At 37.0% G+C, this 25,067-nt stretch overlaps 1 protein-coding gene across 2 annotated transcripts in view; it reads left to right on the top strand.

Moving 5' to 3' along the window:
• Positions 1–25,067, top strand: part of ppp3ca (protein phosphatase 3, catalytic subunit, alpha isozyme) — a 49,648-nt gene that overhangs the window by 20,839 nt on the left and 3,742 nt on the right. For both annotated transcript variants that reach the window (XM_046868665.1, XM_046868664.1), the window contains exons 3-12: positions 7,607–7,731; positions 8,541–8,652; positions 12,285–12,430; positions 12,527–12,666; positions 21,508–21,585; positions 21,723–21,817; positions 22,701–22,826; positions 24,445–24,522; positions 24,744–24,828; positions 24,957–25,054. In XM_046868665.1, the coding sequence (XP_046724621.1) occupies positions 7,607–7,731; positions 8,541–8,652; positions 12,285–12,430; positions 12,527–12,666; positions 21,508–21,585; positions 21,723–21,817; positions 22,701–22,826; positions 24,445–24,522; positions 24,744–24,828; positions 24,957–25,054 (1,083 nt within the window). The remainder of the gene's footprint in view (positions 1–7,606; positions 7,732–8,540; positions 8,653–12,284; positions 12,431–12,526; positions 12,667–21,507; positions 21,586–21,722; positions 21,818–22,700; positions 22,827–24,444; positions 24,523–24,743; positions 24,829–24,956; positions 25,055–25,067) is intronic.

The following is a 25,067-nucleotide window of genomic DNA, read 5'->3' as shown; positions in this document are numbered from 1 at the left end:
TGCTTAAATCCATCAGTATATCAAAACTGAGGAGAGGAAAGAAAGAGAAAAAGAAGGAGAAGAGAAGGAGAAAGAAGATCTGTCGAGCAGAGCACACCTACACCTCTGAGTCATCTTCTCACAGCCCAGCTTTCTCTCTCTCTCACGGCTGCTGGGTGATTTATATCTGCGTGGGTGTTGTGTGTGTGTGTGTGTGTGTGTGTGTGTGTGTGTGCTTGTGTATGCTCATATCATGTACATGTTCATACATATGTGAAGTTGCGCTCGTGTGACTGCATTCATATGCGTAAACATGTCTGCTTGTCTGGACAGCTTTAATTAGTTCCTCAGCATAGGCAAAATTAGGACAGTTTTTGTTATGTATTGTGCAAGTGTGACTGTAATGATGTCAAGAGCTTATGAAATATGCAAGAGACGACACGTACATGAGGAGATGTCACTGTGAAAAGAATCGCTTCCTTTTGCGATCCACCAAAATGGAAAACAAAAGTAATCTCTCATGCTTGGCATACCTTCACGCAGCTCTACAGCACCTGATGTAGTGCTTTTGTTCATAAGGATCGTATGCTTTAAATTTGCATGGTTTTTAGGCATTCACATGCGCATACACACATGCCGTTTTCGAGTTCAAGCTGAGGTCAGGATCATCAATTCAAACTAAGGCTGATTTGTTCAGTGCATCTTCTTGGGCAGGTTCTCATTAAGTCCAACAATGCTGTAGCCAAGCTACATCTGCATAATGCTGCTGTCATGAGAAAATCTTCATTTTGCCTTATTGTTTTTTTTGTTGTTGTTGCTGACTCTCTTCTTTCTGGATGATGCTATTTTATTGTTTTTTATTTTTTAGCTTGATACAGAGTTTTATGCATCGATCAATACTAATACTGACCAGGTATTTACAACTATTTTGTTAAAGGTTATTTAAAGTGTGTTGTTGCATTTATTGTTTTTCTTTATATAATGAATAATATTTTAGGACACTATTTTCATTGTGCATAGCAATACCGATTTCTTAAAAATTATAGAGTAGAAAATAATTAAAGTAAAAATAATATATTTTATGTATTATTTAAATTAAAATCAACAGTAAACTTTTGTTTTTGCATCCATAAATACTCTAGCATTGTAATTACCTTTGTTAGTTTTACCTCGTCTTTGCTAACGCTGCTGAAACTAAACTTTTGTGATGTATGTACAATTGTTGGGCAATACAGTGCCAATATAGTAAATCAAATGCTAAAGGTTATATTGAAACACAATCTATAGCAATTCTAGTAGCTTATCATCATACTGGCCACATTTACAGTAGGTGATACACAGTGGGTCAATCCTGCTGTTTGGGACACTGACATATTAAATTGATAAACTGAATATAGCCAGTTCTGTCTGGATGCATCCTAAATTCCCTTTGTAGCTCTGTGAGTTTAAACTAAATTTCATACATTCTCATCTCTCCTGAAATCCTCCTCTAAGAAAAAGAAATTACTTGAGAGGAAAAAAAGCATAAGAGAAGAGGACACTGAAGAGATGAAACTCCTGAGAGCTTGTGGGTGGCGGTGGATCTGTGAAATGTAAGAATGAGTTGAAACCAAATGAATCCAAACAGCAGTGTTCAGGAGCGAAGGTTGGCTACGCTGGAGATAAATGACAGAAGCAGAACGAGCAAAGAAATAAGCATTGATAGATGGAATTATATCAGTGGTCACTGAAACTCCTGCCAGAGATCTGTGTTCTTGCTGAGCAAGCAAACCATCCTCTACTTCGGAAGACATTAACTGGAGCAACGGTGAGAAATTACATAGGTTTAAATGTTTGAGCGGAATGATATGAAAAATTCATGGCATGGTAACTACAAAAAATAAATAAATAAATAAACCCTGCATTTCTTGCTGAGCTCTTAAGGTCTATAACTCACAGCTGAGGAGACCTGCGTTTAATCACTCATTTAAGTTTGGTTGGAGTAAGGATTTTTTAATCATTTTAACCTTATATCATATCAATTAGCTTAGGTTCTTTTAGTTCTACTGCAAAACAGCATATGCTGCATATGTTTTTTTTTTCTTTACAGATTTACAAACCCAAAAAAAAAGTCAAAAAAATAGTGCCTAGACATTTATACGTCTCTATGTGCAGTCTTAGAAAAAGAAGGATTGATCTAAACGCCTCAGAAGTCTTTTGTTAAGGCTCTGACGAAACCTGAAAAGGGTCTTTGCAGAAACTTACAACAGAATGTCAGAGAAGGCGCCATGTAGACCTTTTTAGGAAGCTAATAACAATTAACTACACAAAGAACACTTGAAGATCTTTTTTCTTCTTTGAAAGAGTGTTTCATAAGAGTGTGTTTTATAATTTAGAGTAATGTTCATGGTTTTATAGTTTATTTATTACTGACTGTAACTTGTATTCTACCTTCTTATATTACTGCAGCTAGCAAGCAGATTTGACTAGTGATTATTAAAAAAATAATTTAAAATAAAAAATGAACAGTTTAAAACATATTACTGACAGTTGCATACATTTCCATATATCCATTCCATGCATATAGCCATGTAGTCTCCATAAACACTGGCAAATGAATGGGTCTAACTAAAAAGCTCAGTCACTTTTAATATGACCCTGCCATGAAATGCAAACGTTTTTGCAAATCAGTTCATAAAATCTCTGCTAGTTCTCCCTCTGTGAATTTTAAGTGCAATCAATGTAACCTGGAAGCATCTAGGAGCAACATCTTGGCAACAAAACGTCACAGGAAGACCACACAAAGTCACATTAAAATTACTTTTTAAAATTCTTGTATCATTCACAACAGAGTTCTAAACTCCCACTTTGATGCAATATCAGTAAAAACTGTGCCTCTGTAGCTTCATGAAATGGGTTTCTATGGCCAAACTACTGCCCACAATCCTAAAATAACTATAGGGCAATATAATGGCAAGTATGGTGTAAAGCACACTGCCATTGAACTCTGGACAAGTAGAAACGTGTTATTCGGATATCTGGTTATCTGTTCCCTTGTACAGAGAATGGGGGCTGATATAATCCCAAAGGTGGGGGAAACTCCATACTAATACCCATGGCTTTGAAAAGAGGGGTCCTACAAATTAATATTGATGTGATGGTTGGGTGTTTACATATGTATTTTTTGTCATATAATGTATCTCTTAACAAGCACATTCAGCAGGTGATGTAGTTTTATGCATTATGCAGCTGATGATGTAGAGCCAATAGCTGTAGCCAGTAGCAAATACTTTTATGCAAATACAAATGTAAAATATTTTATACAATTAATACAAATGTAGACACTAAAAACTAAAAAAATAAATAAATACACAAACGCTTCAATATATGTTGCATACTTTCCTTTAATATATTTATTATTTTGCATATTTCTTTAAACTAAAACAATTGAATTCTCTTCAACTGGATGGGGATAAGAATACCAAGGTGCAGACCTCAGACAGTGTTCATTTTTATCTTTTTGCTACTTACAGCATAATGGTAGTAGTAGTTGTCATACCTATTGTCAACTTGTCAACTCACTGCACCTACAATTATTACAGCAATTTTTTGGGTATATGTTTTAGAGGGTAAACCAGCACACCCATATACTGTTCTACAAATATAAATTTAAAACAAAGTTAACATTAATGAATCTGAATCCAAATCATCTTTATTAACAAATCATGGGTTGAATATACAAGGAATTTGTCAAAGGGTGGAGGTTCTATAAATAGATATAAAACAAAACAACTAGGAAAATATAATAATAAAGTAATAAAGATAAAGAAATCAACTATACATTTTTGCAGAGTATGTAATATCTAATAATAATGTAAAATTGAGGAAGAGAAAATAATAATATTTCCCAAGGTGCAGGTTTGCAATGGAACTCCTTCTTTGTTGCGAGTAGAATGTTGGACTTCAGATCAAAAGGCTGTGAGTTCGAATCTCAACTCCACTAAGCTGCCACTGCTGGGCCCTTAAACAAGGCCCTTAACCCTTAACTGCTCACTTGTATAAATTATATAATTGTAAGTTGCTTTGGATAAAGCTATCTGGCAAATGCTGTAAATGTTTTCTATAAATTTAGTCATGTGATATTACAAAATCATAACAGTCCAGTGTCTTATTTGCACCAGTAAGAAATGCACAATTTCCTTAGTCACAATACGCAGAAAGGGTTTTATAGTGTAGTCATGTACAGTGCCACATGCTTATTTATAAAAGACTGACGTGTCTGTGGACAGTATGGTGTATCACAATGCACTACCCACTGCATCCCTGTTGCAGCAGATGCCATTTCCTGATTTCCTGCTCGCTTATGTTCATTTGATTTCACCATACATCATACAGCACTCATCGTGCAATGTTACTGCCTGTTTTGTTTTTTTTCTTCAAGGGATAAGGGGCAGGGATTATATAAACCTTTTCATATCTACAAAGCCTTAAAAAACATGGCTGACAGTAAGCAATAGAGTCGTGCCTGACTGGAAGGGTTTGAAGTTGCCTTCAGAAAATCCCCCAGCTCTGCAGGGGATGGCAAGGAAAAAAACAAAACAGCAAGCATGGAGATGCTCGCAGGAGTAGTGTATCAGCCTCACAGTGCACAGCGTACTTCACAAGGCCTGCTCAATCCTCTCTGCTGTACCAATTTAAAAGAAAAAAAAAAAACACTGTCGGAACAGATGAACTGAATCGAAAAAATGGGCGTTTTTGTTCAACATACTGTTGCCTAATAGTATTTCTTTTGAGCACAGCCAGTGTAGAATTCTTGAAGGCTTCATGTCGTGTAAAAGCTTCCTGAAATAGTTCTTCAGAACACATAATGAAAAACTCCTTTTCGCTTTCATCTTAGGTGTGTACTGTCAAAACAGTGCAAACATGCAAAAAAACATTTAGAGGGAGTTAGACTTACAAATGGACTAAAAATGAGTGATCAGTGGATATAGAGATGCTTGCTTGTAAAAAGCACTGAAAGAGCGAGAGGGGGATTGGAAAAGGGTGCAGGTAGATGATGGAGTGTGTTCACTTATCCGCCTGCATCCAGTCATATTGCTTCCATTCATCAGCTCGAGTTCCTGTATGCGGGTGCGTATGGATGCAGACAAACCAGACAGTACTGCATAGATTCTTTTTCAGTATGTATGAGAACTTTGTGTATTGTCTGATACTTGAAACTGGGGGTATAACACAATGTCACTTCTCATGTCTGTATCTATGGTGTATTCAGATTTTAAGTGGTTTATATTAGTAAGGGTTTTAGGATACCACTCTTCATGTAAAAATAGGAAAAAAGTAGATTTCAAGTGACCTAAACCAGTCAGTCACTTAGGCTGCATGAATGAAAGCTTTATGTTCATGATAATAAACTTACACACATTTGACCATACAAAAGTATAACCTTCCCACTCACTCAATTTCAACCAAATATATTAATTAAAAAGGTGAATATTTATTTGTGTTAGTTTCTGTTTAGAGTACATCTGTTGCTCCAGAAAAAAATCTGTACTCATCTACACAACACGATCTTATATTACAATTCTAATTACATTTTTATAATGGGAGACAGTGTAACTATATGACTTGGCAATGGCTAAAAATACTTTTTAAGCAAAAGTTTGCATCCCCATCTTTTTCCTGTCTGTTTGTAAAGCAAATGTCTTAATTTTAAAAAAATTCCGCAATTTTCGCAGCATCATGTTCTGCCTCAGAATGTCACAGTGCATGTTGGAATGCATGACCCCAGACCATGATGCTTGTATTTGTTTATATGTAATAAACAATAGTGTTAAAACTTTTTAATATATGATATTTGGTTTTCAGAGGTCTTACATTATGAAGACAGTACTATGTTGTATACTCAAAATACTTGTGATTTAATTTACAGCCCAATGTAAATAAATTCATTGTTGAGCCACCTATAGATATTTAGCCCTGCCTCTTAATATCATGACTAACTGTCATAGCTTCTCTCACTATTTCTGTGTTTGTGTCTGAGGTATCCCTAAGGCAGGACAAAACTACTTAGCTGTCTAACACTGCTACATTGCTGCTAAAGGGCTTGTCACTGAAAAATGTGTTAATGGCTCATCCTAATGGCCCAACACAGGCTCTCAATGCCCCTGGCTCCAGTTACCTCAACACAGATAAGACTGCCATCCATTTAACACAGCTTATGTTCATTTCAGCTGGGTCCCTGAAGACCATTCAGGTTCAAATGCTTTGTTTGTCGGATTGATGCTTTCACTGGATTTAGTGATTGATGCATTGCCTGAGATCAGAGATTGTGGTGACGTCACGCTGTTTTCAGAAGATCACCTGGCAAAAATTTTTGAGCTTAAAATACAAATAGCTGTGTCAGTGTTTTAGGTCACTAATATTTTGCGAGCCTGAAAGGGTTGTCTGGCATTGTTTGTGGTTTTCTGAAGCGTTTTTTGAAGCATTAGTGGTGTTGCTCCGAACCCTGAGTGGGCGAAGGCCACAACGGAGCAAATCAGCAGAGACAAAGATGGCAGGTGGGAGGGAAAGAAAGCGCAAGAGAGAGACTGTGTGTGAGTGTGAGAGAAAGAGACGAAGGAGAGCAGTGAAACAGAGGAAGTGATATGCAGTTTTGGGTACTACAGCTTTGTCAAATATCTAAAGCAGACTGATGTGATTACAGTAGGTCACTTCACACAAGGTTCCTGGTACCAAATACAGATATGTACATACGTATGTTTTCAGTCTTCTAGAGTCAGTCAGATACAGTCATATTTGTAAGAATCCATCCAATTAGATATATTCATATTAGCTTCAATTTGTTAATGTGATGACACAAATTGACTTGTAATAGCTAATTAACATTCTAAGTGAAATATTAATTGCATAGAACAAGCTGTAAAGAGAGAGGCCAAGATTCTGAAACAAGTATTGATGTTGTTCAACATGACTAAATACCTGTATAATAGGTTTGTACATGCTGTCAATACTGTCTATAAATATTTCCTCAAATATGTCCTAAAGCCACGCCCACACTCAGATTTCAACTGGCTGATGGGTCTCATGGGTAAACGCTTAGGCAGCATCTCCATGCCAACGCAGAGGAAAGGCAAGAGAAATGAAAACTCCTCATTTATTTCATTATTTATTCTCATCAAATTCATGTCACCATAGCAACTGGAGTTTGCATCTCTCTCTCTCTCTCTCTCTCTCTCTCTCTCTCTCTCTCTCTTCCACTCTCTCTCTTTCTCATGCTCTCCCTCTTGCATTTTCTCCTCCTCAGGGAAAGAATCATCAAACTGAAAGACAACAGAGATGTTCTGGCCAAACGATCTCCTACACACTGAGATGCATCCCATCCCATTTCCCCACATACCCACAGCATGTTGTTTTACATTCACAAAAATCTGTTTGTACACCTGTCTCTTTTTTTTAAACATTTATGCAGCCAATAAGCCGACTGAAGCGGCAGTGACTGCAGTTCCTTTACACAATGTAACAGAGTGCAAAAGACATTTCTGTAGGGCTAATGGAAGAGATTGATAGGCTCTTATTCCCTATCTCACTCACTCTCTTATTTTTTTCTCTCTGTTGCTGTCTTTCTCTGCCTGTCTCTTTCTGTGCCCAGTGTGTGGCGACATCCACGGGCAGTTCTTTGACCTGATGAAGCTATTTGAGGTAGGGGGCTCACCCGCTACAACGCGATACCTCTTCCTAGGAGACTACGTGGACCGGGGTTATTTCAGTATCGAGGTAAGAGGAAACACACATCAAACACCAGCAACAGGGTGCTTTTCTAAATTGCCCCTCATTGTGAATGAATGTAAATATGACAACCTGTGATTCCCACTTCCTACCCAGTGTTCCCTGTACCAGGTTACTGAGAATGAATGAATGATTCACAAAAGTGTATTGCACATTAATGAAATGGAAACCCTTTAGATTAGCATACTTTTAGCTTGACAAGTGTAAGCTAAAAATAGATTTTTCAGGGTATAGTATATTTTTTATAAGGATGTATTAACAGATGTATATGAAATTAGCTTATGAATAGAAGGCATTTAAGACATAATCTAAAAGGATTTGTCTTCTACTTCAGCTTGATGTATTGTCTGGGACAGTAGTCATGAAAAACTTGAACACGCATTAGTGAGTGTTAGAGAAGTACTGTACAGTATTTCTTACCAAAAAGATGTTACATGTGTTTTATATAAAAGCGCAACAAGTTCTCACCGTTTATACCCTGCTGAGATTGTTTCGGCACATGAATTTATTTATATCTTACTATTCTTAAATTCTCCCTCCTGGGGAGACCAAAAGGTCATTGATGTCAGATATTCCTCTCCACAAACACACATGCAATGCACACCCTAGTTAGATTTAAGTGTGGTTTAATCATTTGATTTGATTCATTATTTGTCGTAATAGGAGTGGAACGTTTAGGGTGTTAGCGGCTGGAATGTGTTGCATTTTTAAAGATGACAATGTGTCTAATAGCATCTAATAGTGTAATTTGTGGCAAATGCATCATACTTACTCTACACCTCTGTTTCTGTCCACAGTGTGTTTTGTACCTTTGGTCGCTGAAAATCCTCTACCCAAAGACGCTATTTTTACTAAGAGGAAATCATGAATGTAGACATTTGACAGAATATTTCACCTTCAAACAAGAATGTGAGTATGAGATTTATGCTTCTCTGCCACTTGTTCTCTTACTTGTACAGTGTTATTTAACACTCTGTATGATAGCTTCAGTCTTCACCAAAAACACATCATTCTATATGTTCTAAGCAAGCAATTTGTTCTTTGAATCCGGAGAAAGCAAGTTTGGTTTAACACTTATTAGTTTTAGTTTGTGAAGTGGGCTTTTTTCAGGTCACCAATCACATTCAAAAGCACTGTTCATCTGTGTGATGGGAACCCCCTCCAGGGTCTACTGTAAGAATGTACGTTGTGAAAAATGATTGTGCCATGACTTTCCTGGGATATTCTCCAGGCTACTACTATTTTGTGTAGGATAAGCAGTAAAGAAAATGGATGGATGGATGGATGGATGGATGGAAGGATGGATGGATGGATGGATGGATGGATGGATGGATTAATTTATTATAGATTGTTTGTAGAAAGAAGAGATTTTTTATTAGGAATAAGACACCACATTGCATTTTGTTTATGAGGAGATTGCTTTTATTAACCATTATTTATTATAGCCATGATGATATTTTGAACGTCCTTAAAGTCAAATTAAACACGTCTATAAAAATATAGACTGATATCTGATGAATGTGTGTAGCCAAAAGTATGTGGTTGTAAGTTCACCCCACAAAACTGTTGCCACATAGTTAGAAGCACACATCTGGAATGCTTTTGTTTGCTGTGGTATACAATTTTCCCTTTACTGAAACTAAGGCCCAGACCTGTTCCACCATGACAATGTCCTGTGCACAAATCCAGCTCTATGTAGACATGGATTGCCAAAGTTGGAGCATAAGATATCGAGTGTTCTGCTCAAAACCTGTGACCTTAATTCCACTGAAACACTATGGGATGAACTAGAACTCTGACTGTGCCCCATCCCTCTTTACCTGACATCAGAGACTGGCCTTGCTAATGATTGTGTAGCTGAATGAGTACAAATTTGTACAGCCACACTCCTCATGAATCTAGTGCAAAAGCCTTCCCAGATGAGTGGGAGTTATTATAAACACAAATAGGGATTCAATCTGAACTGAGATGATCAACAAGCACATATGTGTAATATACATCCATCCATACATCTATCTTTCTTTTGGTCAATGGATTACTTACTAGGTTGTGTCAAATCTTTTCATCTGTCTTTTAGTAAGATATAAACTAAAATAAGTGGATTTGAGAAGAATAAGAGACTTAAAACAGTAAATGTAAGTGTGCTATATGGAACAGGAGACATAATACAGTAGGTTTGTGATGTAAGAAGTAAAGAGAAATTTTCGATTGAGTGCATCAGGTGAAAATAGCTTTGTTCTTAAGGGAGGAGCCGCTGACTGTGGGGGAAGGCTGCAAAACACATGATGAGATAATGCTCACAAGTAGACCTATCCCATGAGGCAGACAGAATACAGACACAGGGTAAGGGGAGGCAAGTGCCGAGTTGGTGGCAACCTATTTCTGTACCTACTCTGCTGACCTGTCACCATGGATACAAATGCCTCTGAGAGGCAGCGAATTAAGATTTAATGAAAAAAAGGGAACACACACATCGTCCCATGCAGAGAAGGACCTTTACCAGACTGGTGGTGGTGTTCCTTCTGTTTGTTTGTAATGCACAGAAACACCCAGGAGGGCTAGGAAATTTCAACACCGAAACTAAACGGGGAGAACGAAAGATCACTGTCAGAGCACTCAACTGTTTTTTAGTACTAAGAGTATAAAGAACAAATGTTTTCTTATTGAATACCGTCTCGCCAAGATACTTTATAAAAGCAGTACACAAAAATGAAAACAAATATTACAAAACAACCAATAGAGTGAATGAGTGAAGGATAGACCAAACCGCTAAAACCAAATATTTGAAAATAATCAATCATTAAACTATCTGAAAGTTGATTTCCTAAGTAGTTAAGAAATATTTTTTCTTAACATTTAATATCTTAAAATACCTAATTTTCTTAAAATATATAAATATAAATATAAAATATAATTTTCTTAAAATACTTAATATCACTTAGTATTAGTTTTAGACTATGACTAACAATATCTAACATACAGCTCAGTTTAAATGTTGTTTTTTTCTGTGGAAACATATCAGAATGAGCTTCATATTTTAAATCTTTTCAAGCTCTGTTTTATAAAAGATCAATCAACAATTTCTGACCAATCAGAACTGAAAATGTAACTGTATTTATCCTCTGGTATATGTTATAACTCTTCTTCTTCTTTCGGCTGCTTCCATTAGGGGTCGCCACAGCTGATCATTCGTCTCCATATCACTCTGTCCTTTACATCCACCTCTTTCAAAAACACCTGCATGTCTTCCCTCACCACATTAATAAACCTCCTCCTTGGCCTTCCTCTTCTCAGAATTCTTCTACCAATATGCCCCAAGTCCCACCTATGCCAATGACCCAACCATCTCATTTGCATCTCTCTCACCTTTTTCCAAAATGTCCTACCTGGACAGTCCCTCATTTCTAATACTGTCTGCCAAATGAAAATCGCAGCCAGATCTGCCTCCTGTCTTTTTATTAATGCCACTGTCTCTAAACCATACATCATAGCAGGTCATACCACAGTCTTATGAACTTTCCTTTTCACTCTTGCAAATATAAATGTTATAACATAACATATCAATCATTTTCATATAGGTGAATATTTTACATTAACCAGAGAGGTAACAATGTCACCATATATGCTACAGTAAACTAGCTAAAGTTAGTACAAGACAAAAAAAATAGCTTTCTTTCTTTCTTTCTTTCTTTCTTTCTTTCTTTCTTTCTTTCTTTCTTTCTCTTTTTTTTCTTTCTTTCTTACTTTCTTTCTTTCTTTTTTTCTTTCTTTCTTTCTTTCTTTCTTTCTTTCTTTCTTTCTTTCTTTCTTTCTTTCTTTCTTTCTTTCAGCTAAATCAGAACACATCACAATGAACAAAAAAAAACTAAATTCTAATTTTACTTTTGGGTGTTTCTGAATAGCAAACATACAAACTCTCCAAACATCCCAAGAGCACTCAGCAGCCACTATAAAAAAAACAAACAAACAAACAAAAAATCTGGCTCATTCATCACAATCTTTTTCTAGCATTGCAATGTGTCCTGAAACTCTAAACACATGCAACTGGCAAATCGAAGCAGATACACATCCAGAGCTTCAGCTATTATTTCTGACCTCATTAATGATGGTGTAGAGACATAGATGGATGTTTTGGTAATGGTTACATTCCTAGATGCTCACCACATAAGGTAATATATGTTTTTTTTTGCACCATTATGTCAATTTTTAGAGACCGTTGTGTACAAACGTCCTTGGAGATCAGCAGTTTCTAAGATACCTAAACCAGCCTTTCTGGCACTAACTAGCATGCCATAGTCGAAGCACTAAAGTCACGTTTCCACATTCTGATTTCTGATGTAAATATTAACCGAAGTGTTTGACAAGCAGTTGCGTCCATTGCACTGCTAACGTATGACTGACTGTTTGGATCATTGCCTGAATGAGAAGGTGTTCCAATTTAAGTAGTATGTGAGTGTATATTAGATATGTTAAAAATGGACTATTGGATATGTTTGCAAAATATCTCACACTGATCATTCTGCTTCAATGTTTTCGCTCAGGTAAAATCAAGTATTCAGAGCAGGTGTATGACTCCTGTATGGATGCATTTGACTGCCTTCCCCTGGCTGCCCTCATGAACCAGCAGTTCTTGTGTGTCCATGGTGGACTGTCCCCAGAAATACACACTTTAGATGACATTAAGAAGGTGAAAGCATTCTTTCAGTTCCAGTTTTTTATCTATGGGCAGTGTTTTATGTACATTCAGTGTATATTCTTTACTATACATTTCTGTGTGACCTAGTTGGATCGGTTTAAGGAGCCCCCAGCTTTCGGACCAATGTGCGATCTCCTGTGGTCAGACCCCCTGGAGGACTTTGGCAACGAGAAGAGCCAGGAGTACTTCAGCCATAACACAGTCAGAGGCTGCTCTTACTTCTACAGGTAGAATTGTACACGATTTACACGAGGTAGAATTGAAACACGACAGCTAAACGACACATTTCTCATTCTGGCTCATAAAAGTGTGGTTATGGTTTTGGCTCTGGCATTAAAACTTTCTGCTTTTGTGATTATCCATGTGTCGATATGGATACATTTTTGTGTGCATGTGTGAGGATAAAAAGGGGTGTGCATGTGTGTGTGTGAGAAAAAGAGATAGAGACTACTTTAAGCCACTATTTTTCTTTATTAACACATTTCTATTTCAATCTAATTTCTAACAGTTCTTCTCATTCCTGTAATGCTTTGGCAAAACTGTAAATTGCAACAGTCATGACAATAAAGCTTATTCAAATATAATGAGAGATAAAGAAAAAGAGACAGATAGATAGATAGATAGATAGATAGATAGATAGATAGATAGATAGATAGATAGATAGAGAGAGAGAGAGAGAGAGAGAGAGAGATAGAGATAGTGATGAGAATGCAGTCAGCTTGCAGAACCTGGACAGACTGCATGGCTGATCTCTCTCTCTCTCTCTCTCTCTCTCTCTCTCTCTCTCTCTCTCTGCTCATCCCACACGTACCACCACCAGCCTGTGAATATTTCACACTCTCCACTGAAAATCTGATGGAACAATGGAGGGCATGTATGTGTCTGTGAGGGGGTTTGAGTGTTTGTCTGTATGCTTGTATGTATTCTGGAGGAAAGAGACAATCATTTTTGTAAAATGAAAGCTTGATGTGTGTGTATGTACATTTAGTCCAAGATCTGTGAGATTATCATCATGGGAATCAAGCAAATTATTTCTATTTATACCACAATGCTGTTGTATTCTGATTGGTGAGAAGGTGTTGATTAATTTTCTATATAAACTTCAAATCACAAGTTTATGTTAATGCTGTGATTAAAAAATGGTATTGTTTCTATAGTAACATACACTTTCCAGATTATGGAATATAAAAAAGATTTACGCTCATTGATATGGTGAAGTTTTTTTTAGGAGAGATGTTTATTTAACATGTTTTAATGTATTTTAGTTATTCTAATGAGAAGTCTATCTCCTAGAATAAACTACGGTCATGTTGCAAAGTGAATTCATGAGAACGGGAGGCAGATGCAAATGCAGATATACATTTGGTAGTAGAGATGGTAACATAGTCAATGCCTTTCCAAAGAACAAGTAGAAAACCAAGGGCTTAAATAAAGTGGTAAATTGAGTAACACACAACAAAATGAACTCAAAATTCTAAATTGTGTACTAGGGTGCACTCTGGAGCTTAAAATTATGGTTGCCAGTACCTACATTTTCCAACAACAGTGGCTGCATCTGAAATCACTCATTCACTAATATCTACATAGTGCATGGCAGTTGAGTTTACTAGTTAGTAAAAAGGAAATACAAATAGATAAGCGTCCTGTGTCAGAGATTAAAACCATTCAGACAATTTGGATCATAAAGGTTACACCTGTGAGGTATCATAAAACAATAGTTTGTTTCATGTTTGTTCTTGTTATGTTTATAATTTACATTTTAAAGTCACATTTGTCATAAATTCACATATTTCACATAAAAATAATCAAGCATATAAACATACATTATCTTTAGAACATTGTCACAGGGTTTCTTGTCAGTGTTCTCCAGCAGACTTCACAGCTAAACACTATAAAATCTATTGTCACGTTCATTTGCTAATTTTGGTTTTTGGGTGAAACATCTTTTCCTTGGAAGGAAAGGAAATTTTCTTTTGCACAGTGTCACGTCGTAGTATGGGAAATAATGCGTTAGCAGGTGTATGTCACAGTGCATTGTGGGTACAAACAAGTGATCCACACATCTATGAGCAGTCACAGTAGTCACAGAGCCTCGTTTTCCCAGCTAGTTTTTGAAGTAACACTTAGAGTTACCAAGCCTTTAATTGTTTTTTTTTTCTGGGGTCCTTGGATTATGACTTTTCTTACTGTTTTGTGCTACTAACTATGACTCCCATCATTTGTTTCTTCATTCAACTGTGTGACATTTAACAGGAACTAATATGTCTCAATATTAAATGCAACAGTAGGCAGTTAAACCATATGGCATGTCATTTGTTAATAAGTCAACGATTGTAAAATAAGCAAAAAATAAAATTTTCCTGGCATATTCATTTAAATTTTAAATGCAGAAAAAATGCTGTTATTTACTTGTATATTCAATGGCAAGGGAGAAAATGTTCATGATTCAATGCTATATTTTTAGACACCTGGAGAAAGTCTAGTGAAATCTTTTTGTTTCCAGAAAATGGACTAAATAAGTGTATTTTCCTTATGCATTCTTATTTTTCACATGACATTTTATATGTGCATTTTTATATTAAATGCAACAATTAACAAAAATGTGTGTTGAATCCAAAATTGGATATAATAAAAAAATTATACATTTTATATTCACTCATGAGATTCAGAAATTTTCTGTGCCTGAATCTTAAAGAAATCTTTGAGAGAGTAGAAATATGTTGCATAAAGCAGAAGACAATGTCACGATTTTTATTCTATCTATCTAGCTATCTAGCTATCTAGCTATCTATCTATAGAAGCTTGTTTATAAAAAAATAACACTCATAGACTATCTATATATTTTACGTTATTGGAATTTGAATGCATTTTTTTGTTGTTGTTTTAAAGAATTGTGACAGTCCTAATATCTTCATATGCACATCCATGTGGGTGTGGGTGTGAGTGTGCCTGCCCACATTCATGTTTAATACATTTGTCTGTTTTAAAAAGAATTCATGTGACCTGTCCAATGCAGGCTCATTAAACGTGTGTAGACCTACATAGCACACTTTACACACACCCAGTCTGCAGTTTTACACACTACAACCCCTTGAATATGTGTGTGTGTGTGTGTGTGTGTGTGTGTGTGTGTGTGTGTGTGTGTGTGTGTGTGTGTGTGTGTGTGTTTAAGCCTCCGAGCTGTGCTTCTTACTCTGCCACGATAGATGTCTGGCCTCCCACATTGCACTACTTGAGGGTAGTAGCATTTTCTCTCTCTGTCTTCTCTCAGTGCTAGATGATCATTAGAACCCAGTTGAAGAATGACTAATCATGGTAAAGGAAAACATGTACACACAGAATGAAAGTACATACCACACAAATTTCTGTTTTGAACCACAGCTCTGTCTCTTGTATTTAGAATTTTGAATGTGGGTGAGACACAGTGAAATAATCAGTGCGGCACTAAGCCAGGAGAAAACTGCAGCAGATTTGGGCCAATCAATAGCAGTGCTTGATTCATCATTAGGTCTGTCTTGAAGCCATTTGGACTAATATTCTCTCTCTTAATACAGTCATTGCATTCATTACCTATTCTTTCCTGCTCCAGGGAGTGACCAGTCTGCAGCATCTGTGTATGTGTCTATGTGTGTGGGGGTGGTCGCATTAATGTGTGTCCATGTGCATAAGTTATGTTCATTCTTCACACCGCAGTAGTAATGCTCCTCGTGCTTGCCCAAAACATCCTCTATAGCTTTTATAAACAATGCTCTGTTTATTTAATTTAATCTTGACTATTATGTAAGAGTCACAGTAGCAGTTTTTGCTCCTTCCTTATTTGCCATGTTATGAAGAGTCAGCATGAGTCTACAACTGCATTTATGTTTATTGAGGTGCAGGGCCCATTTCTAGTGATAACATTTCCCTCCTGATCACAAATTATCCATCCAATAAACCTAAATTAATTGTATTACATAATCTAGCAATTCCAATATAATATGCATTAGGCAAATGTATACTGCCATATTTATTAACTGGAGTTATTAGTTTTTTTGTTCTTGACATTTCGACCTAGTAACCCAAACCAGATCAACATTTGAGAAAATGTAAATTCAAAAACATTTTGCAAACATCAGATACCAAAAATCATATTGCGATTCAGGTTGACATTATACTTGCTAAGCTTGCAATGAATGCCATAATAATAATTATAGGATCAGTCAATTACCCTTGTGCTACAGTAATTAAAATATGTGTGGGGTGCTTTCAAATATGGTACCCAGACATTTTTCTATGAAGGACCAAAAATCTAACTTGATTGAGGGCCATGGGCCAAAATTAAATGTTGCATTATACCAAATGGTGAAATTAAAGTTGTCATTTATAATTCAATAACACTGTTTACCTTCCATGGACCACTTTTGATAGATACTGACCACTGCAGACTGGGAGCAGCCCACAAGAGCTGCAGTTTTTGAGGTCCCCTGACCCAGTCGTCTAGCTATCACCATCTGGCCCTCGTCAAACTCACTCAAATCATAACACGTCCCATTTTTCCTGCTTGTAACACATTAACTTTAAGGACAAAATGTTCACTTGCTCCCTAATATATCCCACCCACTAACAGGTGTCATGATGAAAACATTATATATATATATATATATATATATATATATATATATATATATATATATATATATATATATATATATATATATATATATATATATATAATAATATATTTATAAGTAAACTGTCATTTCATCTTTAAAAATATTGTAAATCATTTAGATTTACATTACATTACATTTAAATATACAGAATGTGTGGTTATATTTACTTTTGCAGAATCACCCCCTAAGAAAATCTAAGCTCCATTATTACATTGATTCAAATTCAACATTTACACAGGAAATAGATATTGATCAATTAGTGGGGACACAATATAAATACTGGAAGTGTTATCAAAATAGATTATAGTAAATGTAATATTTCAGAAATTTCAAATATGTATCTAAATCATATTATATCAAATGATGTTTAAGTTTATCAGTTTATCTATGTGTCAGTATTTGTGAATGTATCTATGTACGAACACTATTGCTAAAAATGCTAAAAAAATGGCATAGAACATAGTGCTTTCCTGCAACTGAAAATGTAAATGTCCAGACACTATGTTTAACAATTTTACTCATTTTACTCGTTACTAGTAACAAGTAACATGTGTACCATTGGGGATTATTAGTTAACTATGTAAGTTGACTAACTATTAGTTAACTTTCCAAGTTTGCTTTGTAGAATTCAAGAGTTATATTTATATTCACAGTGTGTTATATTGTAATCTAGCGTACCAGTGTAGATTTATTCATTGCTAGAGACTCAAAGCACTTTTGTACGTCGCTCTGGACAAGGGCATCTGCTAAATGCCGCAAATGTAAATGTTAATGTAACCTATGTAATCAAGCTAGTTGAGTATGCTAACTTATTTTCCCCATTTGCTTTAGCTGATAACTGACAGAGGATAAGAAATTAATTTGGTCACAGATATGCTTACAAGTATAATTACAAGATGGATAATTCAAGAAAAGCTAAACAATGTGAGGAATGGTCAGCAAAAACATTTCAAAACAGTTGTTAAGCTTTCTCATGAACCATTCATACTATTCATTCATATTCATGTTTACTTTCCTGTAAAATTTGCACAAAAACACACACAATTTGCCTTGTTTTCAAATCCCCAGGAAAACCATAATGCATAAAAAAAAAGGAACAAAAAGGAAAACCCGGGGTCATTTTATGAGGTTAATATCGATGCTTCTGCTAGGGATGATGTATGCAGGCAGCACAACTATGGCTGCAGTGAAAGGGAACTTGTTAAATTGTGTTCATTGGGCTTCTTGCTTTAGTAATGGCATTCATTCTCGTGCATGAGATACCCATTTGTTATGTAGCACTCTGTTATGTAGCACTCTGTTTTGTATAATATTTATAGTTTCCATAGCGTTGGCATCATAACGATGGTGGTAATAGAGGTAAATTTGTTCAGGTAGGACACCACTAAAGGCCTAGGCATGAAATGCACAGCCCGCTTTTCAAACCTAATCCCTTTCTAGCTCATATGACCAATTCCTTAGCAATAATTTGACATCACAATAATATATCACCATAATGCCAGGTGCTTGACTTCCTCTCTTTAGGCCATTTTATCATTACTGCTGATTAAGCCCACCACAACGGCATCATCTGCAAGCATGATTATAATGCTCGAGCTATAAACAGGTACACAATCGTGGTTAAACAGAGAGTAGAGTAGAGGCTAAGCACAGAGCCCCATGGGAAGATGATCTTAAGCACAAGGGTGGATGCTATTTGTTTGTTATTTGCTTGTTTGTATAGGGGATTCCTGAGAATGTACATTTCTGCAATGGTGGCTTCACTAGCACGTCCTATTTTGGCTATCTAGGTTATAAATCTGTGTATTTACAGCCTTTATGTGGTACAATTTAGCACCTTATTATGTACTACGTAGACATTTGGAATGTGTTGTGTCACAGTAGACATACAGAGTGGCACCTTATCTTAGCTGTATGGTTTTATTTTATATTTTATCATCATATTGAAGATTCTTGTGGTATTTTGCACCGCAGTTATGTGAGTATATGTCAAGACATTTTCGAACTGAAACTGCAGGAAGACGAGTGTGTGCCTTGATGCCAAATCTCCTGAATAATGCTTTAGTCAGCAGTATTGTATAATGTGTGTGTGTGTGTGTGTGTGTGTGCTCGTGTGTGTATGTGTGTGCAAGAAAGTAAGAGCTCACTAAAGAAGAAAAGAAAGAGCAGAGGGAGGGAGGGAGGGTGTGAGGGAAAGAGAGCGAGACCCAGACTGCGGCCAGAAGCAGCATCAACACAGCTCTGCGATCTATCCCACAATCCTCAGGGGCTTTGCAGTGTGGTGTTGCCATGACGACCCACTCCTCCTGCCCAAATTGGAGCAAGAGAGTGAGAAAGAGACAGAGACAGAGGAAGCACTGATTTGTAGAGGATAGCAGTAGTGTCGCGATGGGGTTGCCACTCATTAGCAGATGCTGTAGCTCGGAGGGGGAGTGAGAGAAAAAGGACTGTTTCACACTTGCTTCCTGGTGTAGAACCTGCTTCTCACCATGCCGCTGTGTCTCTCACTTGCACACGGAGAAGGAAAGCTAGCTGTAGGCTATACACGAGCCGCAGGATGAGCTCCTCTCCATTAGATCATACTGCGCGCTCCATTAACTCTTGACAGGGCGGAATTATGTGCACTCTTCCCCACGGTTTATTATGCGGAGCTGTAAAAACTCGCTGTTTTAATGCAAAAGCAATCCCCACAACACCTAGCACACATATTTATTATAACGGCAGTGTGTGGGCATTTTACCGGGTGTACTGAAAGAGTATGTATATCTATGTGTGTGTAGGTTTGTGAGTGTGTGTGTGTTTGTCTGTGTGTGGGTGGGTGTGTGTATGTGGCTGAAGACTGTTTCAAGCATTAAGCTGTAATATAACTGTCAGCATATATGTAATTATTTGTGTGTCGCCTCTGTGCTTGTGTCATATGCCCCTGGATGTACTGTGTTTAACCAAATTTCACTGTGTTTAAAGAAGATCCCTAGCATGGTGTACATGATTTGTGAAGACAAAGTTTTCTATTAGCTCCCATTTCTAAAGCTCATTTTTAATATTTACTTTTATCATGAAAACTACAGAAATCTTTTTTTTTTTCAATGCTAAGAAATGCTAATCTGAGTATCATATTGTTGCATTGACACACATTTTGTACAATTTGGTTTTAACACATCTGAAGGAAATATTCTGTATAATTTGGTTGGGAATTTTGGTCCCATGCTCACAATGCCCTTACATTCCACAACCTTAATCCTTAATGGCAATATGTGGTGCTTGCTAGCAAAAGTGTTCAGTTGTGTTTGTTAGCTCAGGTTTGTTCTTCAGTTGAGGAGCAGAAGAGTTGTCAGGACTTTAATCGCTAAGAAACGCTCCATATCTCCTAAACAACATAAAAGTAACAAAATATGAAGTGTTTTACACGCATTCTGATCTATGCATTGGGTTTTCTTTCGTTGCCTGTCTACCTTAATCGTGTGCTGCAAAACATTCGTTTTGTGGAAGAATTAAAATCTCCCACAGTTGTATATTGTACAACTCTTTTGAAATGATTACAGCTACGGTTCTAAGGTTCAAGTATACAGAATTCATGTGAGATTATTATTATCAAGAAAGACTGAGAGATCTGGCAACATTTTAAAATATCTTATAATACAGGGCAACTATGCAGCCCACATTATATCATGACAAAAGCTTTTTTATAAACAGATACAAATACAACGTCAAATGCAAATTGAGTTAAATTAGGCTGCAATTCTTTTTTTACATTTTTAGGAACTTGATTGAATGTCACTGTCAAGTCCTAGATGAGCCATAGCCAAGTCATGACCAGGAATCTGAAGTTTTAAAGGGAATAAGTCCAAATGACTCTTAAGATTGAAACTGGAAATCATGCTCTAAGACTGGAAATCTTCAGTTTCACATATACCAGACATTTACATATACTTTAAGTCAATTAATATCAGCATATTGATGGGTTATCAGATCTAAAACCTTTTTTACAAACTCTTGGTTGATACCAAGACCATATTTAGCTAGATCAATGCTAGTCCATGTACAAAGCCCCGCAAGTCCAAGTCAAAGCAGAAAATATCTCAAGACTGGACTGGTATCCAATTTAGTCATTTTGGAAGTCAGAATAAAAAGATTAATTATGAGTAGAAGTTACAAGTAACTGTGCAACCTTTTTTTAAAAAATATATAATTTTAATTATATTCTGGAGTAATATAGCTGAAGTGAAGGAATTATCAGAGCCAGAATTCTCAGATCATGCTGACAGTGCTGACATTTCTACCTCTGGGTTTTGTCCAGTGTTTTCAGACCCCTACTGGAAACATGTCTACATGTTACAGTGCCCCTGCTGACTGCAACCTAAACTACACACGTTCTTATTCTATCTCTCTTCCTCTCTCTCTCTTTCTGCCATACAGTTATCCAGCAGTGTGCGAGTTCCTACAAAATAATAATTTGCTATCAGTCATCCGAGCACATGAAGCACAAGATGCAGGGTATGTATGCAGTCACAGTCTGTCTCACATCCACACATACACTTACCTTTTCAGTCTGTAATGATATCCATCTGATGACTTGTCCCCTCCCTTTATTGTCTCATTATCTGTATATGTTTTATCCTGGTTTGTTACAGATACCGGATGTACAGGAAGAGTCAGACCACTGGCTTTCCGTCACTAATCACCATCTTTTCTGCACCAAACTACCTTGATGTTTACAACAACAAAGGTGAGTGGAACTAGTATTCGTGTCTCAATGTGCTACTTCCCACTTCTTATATTCTTCACTCCATGATGTACTGACAACACGGAGTCAAAACAAGTAGTCTGGCGAATATTGACAAACGTGACTGCAGTCGGTGTGTTGTTATGCGCGTGCACGGAGTGTTATCTATAATAAACAGAATAGGATGGAGGAGATGTGTGGGTGGAAGAGGCTGTCAGCTTCACTGACTCCATCCATGTGGCTTTATTTCTCCTGATGGAACAGGGTCAGCAGCTCAGAATTCAGAAGGGGCCATCTAGTGGATATTTCGTAGAATACAACACAAGCATATAAATAGTCATGCAGAAATCGAGATGTAAACATGTTCTGTAATAAGCACTGTACTCAACATGCTGATGCAGACAATTCACATAACATTTTTTTCTCTACTTTTTCTGTGATGTTTGGCACAAATTTTATATATTCTTTAGCTATCATTTAATAGGTTTATTTATTTACAGTTGTGTACAGATGTGCACTCACTCATGCAGTTATCTGGTCAGTTAATCCATCATCTGGCATCATGATCTGGCTTTTTACTGCATAAATTCATGCACAGGTAGATCAAGAAATAAAGTTTAATGAACATATAAAATCCCACTCAATGAGTAATCAGTTTAGGGTTGAAAATGGTGGCAAATTCTATCCACTGTGCTAAACATTTTTCATTCATGATGAGATTTACATCATCATTTTCCTTTTTGGTCTTCCTCAAGTCTCATATCTTCCTTCAAGTCAACCACAATATACTTTATGTTGGCACTGCTACTGCTACTGTATGTTGCTATCTGCCCTCATCTACATCTATCAACCAGTAAATATGTGTATTTTTGTGTTACGATGTCAGCGGCTGTCCTGAAGTACGAGAACAATGTGATGAACATTCGACAATTTAACTGCTCCCCCCACCCCTACTGGCTGCCAAACTTCATGGATGTCTTCACCTGGTCTCTGCCCTTCGTTGGAGAGAAAGGTAACTCTACTCTCTCAGCCATATACAGCATTAGCATTCAAATAGGAAAAGCTTATGATATATATGGACTTTGCGGATAAACAACTTCTTAATCGATACTCCAAAAACTTTCTACATATGCTGTTTTTCATCATTGAACATTTAAAGGCTTTGGCATAGAGGAATTGGTGTTGAATCTATAATGATCTCAGTTGTTGAGCTAATTAATGAGATGCTCAGGAACTCCTGGTTCCACTACTCCAACTGACTTTATAAGACTGTAGAAAGGGCATTACTCATAATCACACACTCTGGTGCTCATGATATTTCTCACTCTTTGCTATTTAAATGATTTATTATCATACTCTTGGTGTCACCCAACTCTGGATGGGTCCCTTTTTGAGTCTGGTTCCTCTCAAGGTTTCTCTTCATGCCATCTAAAAGAGTTTTTCAATTGCATCATCGCCCCAGATTTGCTCATCGGAGATAAATACTCGTAAATTCCAGTTTAAGTGAATTTGTTATATAATTCTTACCTTCTGTTAAATCTGCTTTGAGACCATGCCCATTGTGAAAACGCTATAGAAATAAACATGAATTGAATTGACACATAGTATCTCATGAAAGTAAATACACCACTCACATTTCAGCAACCATTTTAGTATTTCTTCTCAAAAGATAATATTATAGAAATTAAACTTGGATGTATTTTAATAGTCAATGTGCAGCTCGTATAACAGTATAGATTTACTGTCCTCTGAAAATACCTCAACATACAGCCAATTATTGTCAAAATAACTGGCAACAGAAGGGAGTACACCCTTGTAACCGTGTAACCATGCAAAGCCACATGTCCTATTCATCATGTTCATGTTTTTGTCTTCTTGACAGGACCATACAAATTTGTGTATCTCGTAGTAGAGCAGTTAAAATTTGGTGCTTTGAGTACAATTCTTTCAAACTGACCACTGGATGTTCAACATGGCACCCTATGGCAAAAACTCACTGAGGATTTGAGAATTTGAATTGTTGCTGTACACAAAGATGGCCCAGGCTATAAGAGGATCGGTAACACCCTGAACTGAGTTACAGTACAGTCTAGTGGCCAGGGTCATACAGAGGTTTTCCAAGACGGGTTCCATTCGGGACAGGCCTCGTGAGGGTCAATCAAAGAAGTGGAGTCCTCTTGCTGTGCATTAGGTGCAGAGGCTGACGCATGAGTGCTGCAAGCATTGCTTTAGAGGTTGCAGAAGCGGAAGGTCCAAACTCACCAAACTTGTCAGTGCTCAGACTATACGCCACACACCACAACAAGTCTGTTTGCATAGTCATTATCCCAGAAGAAGCCTCTACTGAAGCTGGCTCCCAGGAAAGCCTGCAAACAGTTTGCTGAAGACAACCTGTCCAAGAGCATGAATTACTGAAACCATGTCCTGTGGTCTGATGAGAATAAGATCAAGCAGTCAATCATGGTGGTGGTAGCATTATGGTCTGGGGCTGCATGAGTGCTGCTGGTACTCGGGAGCTGCGGTTCATTGTGGGGAACATGGATTCCAACATAAACTGTGACATTCTAAAGTAGAACATGATACTGTATATGGTACCCTCTAACTATTATCCACTATAATCTTACCTGCAGTCACAGAGATGCTGGTGAATGTGTTGAGCATCTGCTCCGACGATGAGCTAATGAACGACGGAGATGAGATCTTTGATGGTAAGATTTTGCCTTCATTCTACCCACTGTCCTTTTTATTTCCTTCTGTTCACTTGTGCATGCTTTGTCTTTTAAAGTGCTGTTGTTAAAATTCTCTATGCAAGCCATGAGCTCACTGTGTTCTTAAGAAGATCGCATAGTGTTCTTCACTTCCAGAAAACGTTGCATTTAAATGACTTTTCCAGTGGCAATATAGTGTGAAATCTTTTGTCTACCCCCAGCCAATGCAGCAGCTGCACGAAAAGAGGTGATTAGGAACAAGATCCGTGCCATCGGCAAGATGGCCAAGATGTTCTCTGTGCTCAGGTACATGAAGGACTTCCAGTGATAGAGTCATTTTTAGTATGCTAATCTAAGTCAATCAACTAAAGAAATGTTGAATAAGAGTCTAGAGACTTATGTGAATTTGTGTATATGTATATAACTGTATACAGAGAGGAGAGTGAGAACGTTCTGACGCTGAAGGGGCTGACCCCGACTGGCATGCTGCCCAGCGGCGTGCTGTCTGGGGGCAAACAAACTCTGCAAAGCGGTGAGCATACAAG

This window comes from Silurus meridionalis, chromosome 15 (genome assembly GCF_014805685.1).
Source record: "Silurus meridionalis isolate SWU-2019-XX chromosome 15, ASM1480568v1, whole genome shotgun sequence".
Taxonomy (NCBI): domain Eukaryota; kingdom Metazoa; phylum Chordata; class Actinopteri; order Siluriformes; family Siluridae; genus Silurus; species Silurus meridionalis.
The sequence above is the reverse complement of the archived record's forward strand: the minus strand, read 5'-3'. Positions and strand labels throughout refer to the sequence as shown.